A 12,127-nucleotide genomic window follows, 5' to 3' on the forward strand; every position below is an offset into this window, starting at 1 on the left:
CCGCCCCTTCCCCTCGCCGCCCCCGCCCCTTCCCCTCGCCGCCCCATCCCTCCTCTCCCACCACCCGCGCCCAGCCCCGCCCATCCCCGCCTTTTCCCCTAGCCTGCTCCGCCCCTCCTCTCGCACTTCCCGCGCCCAGCACTTCCTGGCCCCGCCTTTTCCCCTCGCCCGCCCCGCCCCTCCTCTCGCACCACCCGGGCCTAGTACTGCCCGGCCCCGCCCCTTCCCGTCGCCCGTCCCGCCCCTCCTCTCGAGCCTCAGCTCTCAGCATCGCCCGGACCCCCTCTTCCCTTCGCCCGCCTCTCCCCTTCGCCGCCGTCCCTCCCCTCCCCTTCGCCGCCGTCCCTCCTCTCCCCTTCGCCCCCATCCCGCCCTCCCCTTCGCCCCCGTCCCTCCGCGCGTGCGATTTTCGCCTTCGAGCGCGTGCCCGCATCTGCTGTCGGGCCGGCGGAAGACGAGCCCAGAGGCGGAGCAGGGCCGTCGCACCTTGGTGACGTCGTGCCGCCGGCGCGGGCGGGTGACGCGGCTGGGCCCGTTGTCTGTGTGTGGGACTGAGGAGCCCCGGGGGCGGTGGGGGCTCCCGTTGGGGGCAGCTTTGGGGCGGGAGGGCCTGGACATGGCGTTGAGGGGCTGCCCCGCGGGAAGATGAATAAGGGCTGGCTGGAGCTGGAGAGCGACCCAGGTGAGGAGGGGACCGGGGGGGCCAGGGGCTGGGGAGGCCGGATGGGCCCGGGACGCGCCGGCCTGACCATCACGCCCTCCTCTTGTCTCCCCACCCAGGCCTCTTCACCCTGCTCGTGGAAGATTTCGGTAAGAGCCCCTTCTTCCTGCCGGACCGGGGCTGTGGGGGCCCAGCCCTGCGCCCTCACTCATCAGGGGCTGTCCTTCCCTACCGCTTTCCTTTCCTCATCGCAGGTGTCAAAGGGGTGCAAGTGGAGGAGATCTACGACCTTCAGAGCAAATGCCAGGGGTGAGTGGCTGCACACCAGGGCTGCCCCTTACACCCAGAGTGCTGGGGAAGGTCCCAGAGAACAGGGCCCCTTAGGGAAGGCAGTGCCAGGAACCCTGCGTTTTAAAGTCTCACATAAAGAAGCAGCCTTGCGCTCTGAGTGCCCGCTCCTGATCAAACTGATACTTTCTTTTCTCCCAATCTTCTTAGCGCTTCCCTTTTTGTAGCAGCCCCCTCCCCACCCCTAAGCATCCTTTGGTTCAGCTGCTTTCCTGGCCTTGCAGCGGGAAGACCCAGGTCACACAATGCCTTTTGTGCAGTTGTGTAATGTGTTAATTTCAGTGTGCCCATGTGTGTCTGGCTTTAATTCTAACACAAAGTCAACCTCTATTGATTGGTTGGGGTGATAAGGCCCCTCCTGGGTGCCCACACTTAGAGTCTTGTCCCAATGGTCCTGCAGAATAGAAGTGTAAGAGAGTAGCAACAGTAGCAACCGTGACTGAACCAAGAAGTCTACTTTAATTTCTTGGAACAAAAGAGATTAGTGTGGGTGTTCATTTGCTTTCCTGACTGCATTGGGGCCCACAAGTGAGAAGGAGTGCCTCAGTTCCTCACCAGAGTTTTTGTTCTTGTCTTACTTTGTGTTCCTACCTTGTCCCATCCTTGGCCCTCAGTTCCAGCTTTTCTTCTCGTACCCAGAACCATAGACTTCATAAGGAGACTGGGTGGACTCCTGGAGCATCACAGCCCGAAGCTTATGCTTTGCTCTGCCTGTGGCAGGCCTTTCGTGTGTGAGGGCACAAGTCCAATTCAGACCCAGTGTTGGGAAGTAGCCAGGGGAGAGTTGGGATCACAGCAAGGACACCTGAGTGATGATGCAGTGCAAAGGATTAATGGGAGAAAGAAGGGAATGCTGATTGTCTTCTCCCCTTTCGCTGATCTGGCTCTGCCCCTTACTTCCCCCAGCCCTGTATATGGATTTATCTTCCTGTTCAAATGGATCGAAGAGCGCCGGTCCCGGCGAAAGGTCTCTACCTTGGTGGATGATACGTCCGTGATTGATGATGATATTGTGAATAACATGTTCTTTGCCCACCAGGTCTGCTGGACTCTGTGTTTTGTTTGGAGGGTGGGATGCTGCCATTTTTTTGCTGGGGAAGTGGAAATGGAGGAAGACAGGAGGAGGAGATAGGCAGATTCTAGGGGCAGTAGCTACAGAAATCCTCTGGCAGAAGGAACTGAGCTCTAATTCATTAAAGGGAACAGTTTTAGAGTAGGGGGGTGTCTGAGTCTACTCTCTGTGTCCTCAGATATCCAGTGGGTATTTGGTAGGTGCTTGTTAATAAACGTTAGGCAAAGATGAAGGGAGCTGAGAAGGGGAGTTGTCCAGATATGACTGACCTGCTGTAGATCCCCATTCTTGATGTATATGGGCTTGGGGCTTGCAGTGAGGGGTGCTGTGTATGGGTGACTATTCTTGATTTCACAGCTGATACCCAATTCTTGTGCCACTCATGCCTTGCTGAGTGTGCTCCTGAACTGCAGCAACGTGGACCTGGGACCCACCCTGAGTCGCATGAAGGACTTCACCAAGGGCTTCAGCCCTGAGGTAGGCTGCAGTGCCTTCATCCTGGCTCACAGCCAACTGGGCAGATCTGACCCTGAGGGCCACTGGGAATGCTATCACATGATATTGGGTACTATTAGGCTGTTTCTTTTTCAAATGATCGTTTATATTACATCTGACTCTTAAATAAATTGTGTAAGGCCATTGTTTTTAGGCGCAGTTGTGGCGAAAGGAGACAGGCCTAGGGAGGGAGGAGACTTTCCTTAAGTCACACCATGTCAGAACCTTCTCTGTCAGGACTTTTCCTCTCAGGCCATGTTGCTTCCTAGTGGCCACTAATTACCATGCAAGGCCAGCACAGTCCATCTCTTTGGGACTCCAGAGCTCTTTTCTGCCCCCACCAGCCCTTTAAGAAAGTTTGTCTGTGTTCCTTCCGATTCCTGGAATGCCTCCAGGCTGCTCTCTGAAGCTTTGCCTTCCACCCATAGTCCTACCTGAGGAGAAATTATTCTGATATGGCCTTATTTTCTTCCCCGTAGAGCAAAGGATATGCGATTGGCAATGCCCCGGAGTTGGCCAAGGCACATAATAGCCATGCCAGGTGTGTGGGAGCTGTGGGAGCTGATGTGAGGTGGGAGTAGGGGGAGTATCATTTTTTGGGCCCTGACTTTGTCTTTCCCCAGGCCCGAGCCACGCCACCTCCCTGAGAAGCAGAATGGCCTTAGTGCGGTGCGGACCATGGAGGCGTTCCACTTTGTCAGCTATGTGCCTATTACAGGCCGGCTCTTTGAGCTGGATGGGCTGAAGGTCTACCCCATTGACCATGGTAGGCACCATGAGCTGGAGGCCTGTTGGGTGTCTCTGCCTGCCTCCTAGGGAGCTGGGGCTCAGGGACTTCTGGTATGTGGGACCCAGTGGCAGGGGTTGTGGGTACCGACACCCGGCTCTGGCTGGGGTTTCACCCTACACCATATTGCCCTACCAGCTCCTGATTCTCTGGCTCAACTGCTCTTCTCTGTCTTCCTTCCCACTCCTGGCCTACCCAAACTCAGGGTTTCCTTCTCGCTGATTCCTTGTCTTGGTCTCCACTAGGGCCCTGGGGGGAGGATGAGGAGTGGACAGACAAGGCCCGGCGGGTCATCATGGAGCGTATCGGCCTCGCCACTGCAGGGTAAGGGCCCTGTGCCTGCCCTGTTCTACTCTCTGGAGCTGTACCTACTTTGGGAGGGACAGAGAGTATCCAGGTGATCTGTAAATTGCGAGGCCATATGGTGAATCTGGCAAGATCAGGCTTAGATCATGGGCTCTCAACTTGTTGTCTTATTTCCTGCCTGGGCTGCCTGTGGCCTGCTCCTGGGTGGGCTCGGGGAGGGGCAGGCCTCAGTGGAGCCTTAGGCAGCCCAGGTCTGCTAGTTCACTTCTGGATAGGCCCCTCATACAGCCTGTTGGAAGGTACCAGCTCAGGTGCCTGGCGTGTATGGCTAGTCGCTGCCTGCCTGTTGGGGTGGGGCCTATACCTACAGCTGCAGGTGTGACTGCAGGGAGCCCTGCCAGGATATCTGCCTCAACCTGATGGCGGGGCTGGGGCAGGAGCTGCTCTCACGGCTGCGGCTGTGACTGCAGGGAGCCCTACCACGACATCCGCTTCAACCTGATGGCAGTGGTGCCTGACCGCAGGATCAAGTATGAGGCCAGGCTGCACGTGCTGAAGGTGAACCGTCAGACAGTACTAGAGGCTCTGCAGCAGGTAGGTGCCCTTTCTCCCTGGCCTCTGCCCAGCCCAACCCTCCCTGCATTCCTCCTCCCTTCCCCCACAGCATTTGTCTCTGATTAGCGAACATACACTCTTGTAGATCTGGGCTTCAGCTAACCACATCTTTTCTTTGCCCCCGTTGTGGGAAAGGTGGGACTTGGAGTGGCGAGGGAGAATAGCTTCTAAAAGGTAGTTTGGGTTTGGGTGTTTTATTTCCCTGTGAGTGAATGGGTAGAGCCAAGGCCATTATTCCTTTAGGTCCTCAGCCCTTATCTATTTAAGGTAGAAGCCCAGGTGTACCCTTTCTCCTCTGAGCCCTGGATTCTGTTGTTAGCTGATAAGAGTAACACAGCCAGAGCTGATTCAGACCCACAAGTCTCAAGAGTCACAGCTGCCTGAGGAGTCCAAATCAGCCAGCAACAAGTCCCCACTGGTGCTGGAAGCAAACAGGGCCCCTGCAGCCTCTGAGGGCACCCACACAGGTACTGGGGGGTTTGGGACCTCTTGTGGGCCTCAGAGCCACCCCCTAATGTCTGGCGTGGGAGGCCTAAGCAGGGAGAGTCTTTTTCTGGGGATGTCCTTGGGCAGTGTTCTTCCCCCGTCAGAAGGTAGAGGGAAAGCAGTCCTTCCCTAAAGAAAGGCACCTGTAAAGGGCCGCTGTTACCACAGGCCCCTGGGCCCTTCTCTGTAATGTACACTCCCTTTCTTGTTTTCTCTAGAGGCGGTTTTTTTTTTTTTTTTTCTGCCTCTTTTTTCCCATCTAATTCTTTGCCCTGTCTCATTGTGGGATCATGACTTAGAGCTTGCTGACTCCCATTGCACCAGCTGGCTTGGCTGTTCTTCTCTGGGAGGTGCTGTTTCACAGGGCTGGGGAGACTGTGAGCTTTTCTTGGAGATCCTACTGGAGGTCCTGCCTGTGTTCTTGCCCTGTCTCAGATGGTGCAGAGGAGGCGGCTGGTTCATGTACACAAGCCCCATCCCACAGCCCTCCCAACAAACCCAAGCTGGTGGTGAAGCCTCCAGGCAGCAGCCTCAATGGGGTTCCCCCCAACCCCACTCCCATTGTCCAGCGGCTGCCGGCCTTTCTAGACAATCACAATTATGCCAAGTCCCCCATGCAGGTAAGCTGGGAGCACCCTTGCAGGATTCTCTACTTGATTCTCTTGAGAGCCTGCAACAGGCAATTTCCCCATGTGGTTCCTTGGTGTTCACCCTTGGCATGGCTGGGTCAAGCTGCCTGGGCCTGGGTTGCTAGGTTCCTCTGCCTGATACAAAAAGGGCGCCATAACAGCAGGAGCTTAGAGAGGCCAGGAGAGCTCCTTTGAATTTAATCTAATTACATGGCTGTGGGATTAAATGTTTAGGTCACGCTCCTTGGTACAACTTTATGGGTTGGGTTTTACTGGCAAAATAAAGGCATGTGTTTCAGGGCACTCTGTTTCTCTTAAAACTCCTCCGTAGGTTTCTATGCAGTGTAAGTGGGTGGCAGCCTCCCCACAAGCCAAGGATAGGCCATGGAACACCTGGAGGGGTTCCGCTGACTCAGTCTGGAAAACTATGTTGGCTTTCTCTCTGGCTGTGAGTGTCTAGGCTCAGCCTGTGCCGAGCAGCACTTGTTTATAACTGCCCTGGTCTTTGTCTCAGGAGGAAGAAGACCTGGCGGCAGGTGTGGGCCGCAGCCGAGTTCCAGTCCGCCCACCCCAGCAGTACTCAGATGACGAGGATGACTATGAGGATGACGAGGAGGATGACGTGCAGAACACCAACTCTGCCCTTAGGTCAGCCCAGCTTTCTAAGGCTACCAGGTTCTGGGTGCTTCAGATCCCATCCTGAATATCTCAGTCTATGTCTGAGAATGCCCTGCAGCAGATAATGTTGACCACCTGCGGAGTTTGGGGCCCTGGGGGAGGCTGGCATGATAGGGCTGACCCCAAGTCCCCAGGAAATTTTTGGTGGGCTGGGGGGTAAGGCTGAGCACATAAGCATATATCATCACCTATTGGAAGTGGCCTTTTAGCCAGGCCTTGAAGGATTGGTTGGGGCAAGGATGGAGGAGATGTGGGTGGTGGGGAGGCAGCTTTGCTGGAACACAGGGCACTGGCAAAAGGCCAGGAATGAGATTGCTGGAATAGAGGAAGTGTCTCTTGAGGACGCTTGGCTGCAGCTGACAGAACTTGATGCCAGGCTTAGCATGGCTAGTTCAAGCTGCTTGGACCAAGTATAAGGAGTTTTAGGGTCAGCTCCTGCAGGTCGGAATGTATTTAAGCCATTCTGGGTACTGCTGGGTATGGTCACCTGGCCCGTTCCCTTGCTTCACATCTTCTCGGGCCCCACAGGTATAAGGGGAAGGGAACAGGGAAGCCAGGGGCATTGAGCGGTTCTGCTGATGGGCAACTGTCAGTGCTGCAGCCCAACACCATCAACGTCTTGGCTGAGAAGCTCAAAGAGTCCCAGAAGGACCTCTCAATTCCTCTGTCCATCAAGACTAGCAGTGGGGCTGGGAGTCCAGCTGTGGCAGTGCCCACACACTCGCAGCCCTCACCCACCCCCAGCAATGAGAGTACGGACACGGCCTCTGAGATCGGCAGTGCTTTCAACTCGCCACTGCGCTCTCCCATCCGCTCGGCCAACCCGACGCGGCCCTCCAGCCCTGTCACCTCCCACATCTCCAAGGTGCTTTTTGGAGAGGATGACAGCCTGCTGCGTGTTGACTGCATACGCTACAACCGTGCTGTCCGTGACCTGGGTCCTGTCATCAGCACAGGCCTGCTGCACCTGGCTGAGGATGGGGTGCTTAGTCCCCTGGCGCTGACAGGTGGGCCTTGGACTGGCTCACTGGCCACTTGGTGCACCCAGGAGGGAGGAGGGAAATGGCCAAGTGACCACAAAGTGTCCTGCGCTCTGATGATTTTCTTGTGACCTCTCTTCCCAGAGGGTGGGAAGGGTTCCTCGCCCTCCATCAGACCAATCCAAGGCAGCCAGGGGTCCAGCAGCCCAGTGGAGAAGGAGGTTGTGGAAGCCACGGACAGCAGAGAGAAGACAGGGATGGTGAGGCCTGGCGAGCCCTTGAGTGGGGAGAAATACTCACCCAAGGTGAGCCTCCTTTGTGGTTTTCTCCTTTAATCCTGGCAGAGGGTAAGGCCTGAGCTCCTCCTGCCCAGGTGCCGAGTTCTTGACTGGAACTTTGGTGTGAAGATTGGTGGCTGGAGCCATGTGCCAGAAGACTTTCTGGGTTGGGTGGTGGCAGGGGCCTCCATAGGCATGGACTCGCTGCTCATCCTTGCCTCTAGCTGCCTATTGCTCGTGGGGCTTTGTTGCTGGCCCGCCCCCATCAGAGGTGCAATGCTGGGTTTTGGCAGGAGCTGCTGGCACTGCTAAAGTGTGTGGAGGCTGAGATTGCAAACTATGAGGCGTGCCTCAAGGAAGAGGTAGAGAAGAGGAAGAAGTTCAAGGTGGGTGATTTCTCCAGTTGCCTGATCTGGCCTCTCCCGAGGTCCGCTGGTGGCTGCTCTGGCAAGATTGGCTCCAGTGCTCTCAGCCTTCTTCTCTCTTACAGATTGATGACCAGAGAAGGACCCACAACTATGATGAGTTCATCTGCACCTTTATCTCCATGCTGGCTCAGGAAGGTGAGGGGATGCGCTGCTGTCTTAACTGGAATGCCCTGCTGAGGGTAGTGTCCTTCAGCTCCCCTCCTCTGGCCTCTCCTGAGGCTTGAGCAGACCTTGGGGCACAGGGAGGGCCATGAGAGCCTCAGCTCCTGGCCTGAGGCAGCCAGCACCTGCTCAAGGGTCTCTACCTCTTTGCAGGCATGCTGGCCAACCTAGTGGAGCAGAACATCTCCGTGCGGCGGCGCCAAGGGGTCAGCATCGGCCGGCTCCACAAGCAGCGGAAGCCTGACCGGCGGAAACGCTCTCGCCCCTACAAGGCCAAGCGCCAGTGAGGACTGCTGGCCCTGACTCTGCAGCCCACTCTTGCCGTGTGGCCCTCACCAGGGTCCTTTCTTGCCCCACTTCCCCTTTTCCCAGTATTACTGAATAGTCCCAGCCAGAGAGTCCAGGCCCTGGGAATGGGAGGAACCAGGCCACATTCCTTCCATGGTGCCCTGAGGCCTGACACGGCAGATCAGCCCCGTAGTGCTCAGGAGGCAGCATCTGGAGTTGGGGCACAGCGAGGTACTGCAGCTTCCTCCACAGCCGGCTGTGGAGCAGCAGGACCTGGCCCTTCTGCCTGGGCAGCAGAATATATATTTTACCTATCAGAGACATCTATTTTTCTGGGCTCCAACCCAGCATGCCACCATGTTGACATAAGTTCCTACCTGACTATGCTTTCTCTCCTAGGAGCTGTCCTGGTGGGCCCAGTTCCTTGTATCATGCCATGGTCCCAACTACAGCGTCCTAGCTGGAGGCCTGGGTGGGTCCTGGGCTCTGGGTCCTGCTGCTCTAGCCCCAGCCACCAGCCTGTCCCTGTTGTAAGGAAGCCAGGCCTTCTCCATTCCTCTTAGGAGAGTGCCAAACTCAGGGACCCAGCACTGGGCTGGGTTGGGAGTAGGGTGTCCCAGTGGGGTTGGGGTGAGCAGGCTGCTGGGATCCCATGGCCTGAGCAGAGCATGTGGGAACTGTTCAGTGGCCTGTGAACTGTCTTCCTTGTTCTAGCCAGGCTGTTCAAGACTGCTCTCCACAGCAAGGTTCTGGGGCTCTTCGCCTTCAGTGTTGTGGCCCTAGCTATGGGCCTAAATTAGGCTCTAGGTCTCTGTCCCTGGAGCTTGAGGCTCAGAAGAGCCTCTGTCCAGCCCCTCAGTATTACCATGTCTCCCTCTCAGGGGTAGCAGAGACAGGTAGCAGCTGTACCCTAGCCTGCTTATAGGAAGCTGGTACCGCTCAGCTCTTCCTGCTACTCCAGCTTCCTCAGCCTCTGCAAGGCACTCAGGGTGGGGGACAGCAGGATCAAGACAACCAGTTGGAGCCCCTGTGTTCCAGAGGGCCTGATGCCAAGGGGTAATGGGCCCAGCAGTGCCTCTGGAGCCCAGGCCCCAACACAGCCCCATGGCCTCTGCCAGATGGCTTTGAAAAAGGTGATTCAAGCAGGCCCCTTTATCTGTACGTAGTGACTGAGTGGGGGGTGCTGGCAAGTGTGGCAGCTGCCTCTGGGCTGAGCACAGCTTGACCCCTCTAGCCCCTGTAAATACTGGATCAATGAATGAATAAAACTCTCCTAAGAATCTCCTGAGAAATGAACCCTCCTGTGGTTGCTGGCCTGAGATACGGAGGTTGGGCTAGACGTGTGTGGTGGGAGGGAGGGCCTTACTAGACCTTGTGGGCCCAGGGCCCTGGGACCAGAAAGGTAAGAAGTATATGATCCTTGAGTGTCCAGCTGTCTTGGGCCAGATATCCTTGGAATCCTAGGCCTGGGATTTAGGACCTGAGCTGAGGAGGGGCTTCAGGTGGACTGTAGACAGGGTGCACTTGCTGGGGAGAGAGCCATCCATGGCTTTCACCAAATCCGTGGCTTTGCAACCTGGAGAGGTGCTGGGACTCTGGGTCAAAGAGGCAGGGCTGCCTCTAATCTAATCTCGCGTGGTGTGTTCTCCCTGGGAGGGTGCTGGGCATCTCTTCCTTGTTGCGTTTGGACAGGTAAAGCAGGTCAAAGCTGCCACCTCTGTTCTGCTCTCTGCTGACTGCATCGTCTGCTGAGGCTGCTGCAGCCCCTCACCAGCCCCCTGGCAGTGAGTCCTGCAAAGGGGTCCTCATGCAAGCAGCTAAGGCACAGCTGGACTGCTTAGAAAATTCAGCTTTAATGGCCCCAGTCCTTCTGTCTGAGTCTAGTAGTCCAGGGCACAGATGAGGGCCACACCACGCTTTATCCAGTGCTGCTGGGGCTGATGGGTGGGGATCTCCACAGCAATGACATAGTTGGTAGAGTGTCCTGTGGTTGATAGTGTTCCTGGAATGGGCAAGGAAGGGGACGGGTTAGGTCATGCCCTATTACTACTAGAGCAAGGATAGCGTAGGGGCAGGGCAGTGGGCAGACTAAGCCGAGGACAGGGAGGGGGCCCTGACCCAAGAGGAAGCCTGCCTGGTGAGGGGGTCTGGCCAGGGTTCAAGCCTCCCCAGGGTTACTGTATTGGGGACTGAAGATAGGGATGGCAGAGTTGATGCCACTTTTCATTCTCTGATGGACCCAGTCCAGACAAGTTCCTGCCCTGGGCCTCAGTTACCCCTCTGAACTCCCAATGACAGGCTGGGGCTTGTAGGCTCTTGGGGCCCAAGGTGGGCCTGCTGAGGGAGGCATGTAGGATAGGAGTTCAGGGGTGCTCCCCACAGCCAGATGGCAGGCCTTGGGCATTAACCTGACTGCTGCTTGCTGGCTTGGCCCAAATCTCTATTGTCCTTCCTTATTCAGCTAACCTGGATAAGTGACTGGCTTGGGCTGGGCTGGGTTAGTCCTGGGTCCCCGCCCATAGTGTAGGCTCCCGTCCCAGGCCTCATACCAGCACGAGTCAGTGTCTTGTAGATGGGGCACAGGTAAAAGTCCTGGTCCTGGGCCTTGCGGTTGGGTGTTGGCAAGAGCCAGATAACGGCCATCTCTGTGTACAGCTCCTTGGGCCGAGACTCGGCCAGCTGGAAGGCCTCTGGATCCCAGCGGGCACCTTCCAGGAATAATCCGTGGATATAGCACCCTACTTGGGGTCTTTGTGTTAACTCCGATGGTGCCTCAAACATCACCTGTGGGTAGACACAGACACACCCCACAAACATAACAATACCCAGAATCTGGGTTAGGAGGCACAAAACTCCCTTCTGAGAGAGCTGCCTAATGCTGCCTGCCTGCCCATCATCATGTACCTACCACTTTAGCCCATGGCCTGTGGTCTGTACCCTGCCCCTGTGGATTTCTGATGGACCCAGCCCAGACCTGTTCCTGGGACTCACGGCCTCTTCTGGCTTGGGTCTTTCCATGCCCTGGCTTAGGGGTTCCCCAACTGCCAACCGACCGTGGCCTCAGAGCCTCTCCTCCCTGGGCTGTACCCTAGCCTGTCACCTGACCTGGCCCTGGCTGTGCCCAGACCTTGAAATCAAAGGAGATGGTGTCGATGGAGATGACAAATTTGCGGGCAAAATTCTGCAGAGTGCCTGTTAAGAAAGCCTGGGGGAAGAAGAAGCCACTGATCCAGAAGACAGCTGGGATGCCACCTTGGATCCAGGCCTGCAGAAAGTCCAGGCGTTGCAGCAGGTCCGTGACCCATGAGGACAGAGGCTTCAGCGATGGGTAGGCCTTGGCACTCCAGAGCTCAGGCACAGTATTGTTGTACAGGCTGGCAGCCATCAGCTCCAGCTGAGAGGACATCACAACCAGCCCCTTGAGTGCCTTGAGCAGGTCTTGCAGTGTCTGTGTGATCACCTGCAGCAGCCGATTGTACCTGTGAGGCCAGTGGCAAGAGAATAGGTAGTGGGCTGGGGTCACGTGGCAGTAGCTATGCTCCCTAGCTCAAGGCCACAGACTGAAAAACAATGGCAAAACATAGAGGCTAAGAGCAGAGAGCTGGGTCAGGTGGCCTGGGTACAAATCCCAGCTCTGGCCCTTAGCAAATGTGTGAACTTGGACTTGGATAGCTTACTGAACATTTTGGGGTCACAGTTTACTCGTCTACAAAATGTGAATAATAAAAATACGGCTGAGTTGGCTGGGTGTGGTGGCTCATGCCTGTAATCCCAGCACTTTGGGAGGCTGAGACAGGCAGATCATGAGGTCAGGAGATCGAGACCATCGTGGCCAACATGGTGAAACCCTGTCTCTATTAAAAATACAAAAATTAGCTGGGCGCGCTAATTAGGTGGTGTGCGCCTATAGTCCT

General features: G+C 56.4%; 2 protein-coding genes across 9 annotated transcripts in view; one reads left to right on the top strand and one right to left on the bottom strand.

Annotated features, from left to right (window-relative positions):
- The first annotated feature begins 206 nt into the window (after window positions 1-206).
- On the top strand, window positions 207-9,505 carry BAP1 (BRCA1 associated deubiquitinase 1). 8 transcript variants are annotated; one of them, XM_055274693.2, is made up of 17 exons: window positions 207-682; window positions 781-810; window positions 916-970; window positions 1,916-2,048; window positions 2,439-2,558; window positions 3,056-3,117; window positions 3,200-3,342; window positions 3,609-3,687; window positions 4,140-4,263; window positions 4,604-4,751; window positions 5,206-5,390; window positions 5,914-6,047; window positions 6,606-7,084; window positions 7,202-7,362; window positions 7,629-7,721; window positions 7,826-7,898; window positions 8,079-9,505. In XM_055274693.2, the coding sequence occupies exons 1-17, from the start codon at window positions 646-648 to the stop codon at window positions 8,210-8,212; spliced, it is 2,190 nt and encodes a 729-aa protein (XP_055130668.1). In that variant the 5' UTR covers window positions 207-645; the 3' UTR covers window positions 8,213-9,505. The 8 variants fall into 8 exon arrangements, with proteins under 8 accessions (XP_055130668.1, XP_055130686.1, XP_063502233.1 ...); XM_055274711.2 differs by having other exon boundaries at window positions 208-682; window positions 4,194-4,263; XM_063646163.1 differs by having other exon boundaries at window positions 218-682; window positions 4,194-4,263; window positions 7,560-7,721.
- A 542-nt stretch (window positions 9,506-10,047) lies between these two features.
- Window positions 10,048-12,127, bottom strand: part of DNAH1 (dynein axonemal heavy chain 1) — an 83,780-nt gene continuing 81,700 nt past the window's right edge. Inside the window, exons 76-78 of the mRNA XM_055274669.2 lie at window positions 11,341-11,692; window positions 10,763-10,997; window positions 10,048-10,215 (exon numbers count right to left, since the gene is read on the bottom strand). Coding sequence (XP_055130644.2) covers window positions 10,094-10,215; window positions 10,763-10,997; window positions 11,341-11,692 — 709 coding nt within the window. The 3' untranslated portion in view covers window positions 10,048-10,093. The remainder of the gene's footprint in view (window positions 10,216-10,762; window positions 10,998-11,340; window positions 11,693-12,127) is intronic.

Source organism: Symphalangus syndactylus, chromosome 1 (genome assembly GCF_028878055.3).
Source record: "Symphalangus syndactylus isolate Jambi chromosome 1, NHGRI_mSymSyn1-v2.1_pri, whole genome shotgun sequence".
Lineage (NCBI taxonomy): Eukaryota > Metazoa > Chordata > Mammalia > Primates > Hylobatidae > Symphalangus > Symphalangus syndactylus.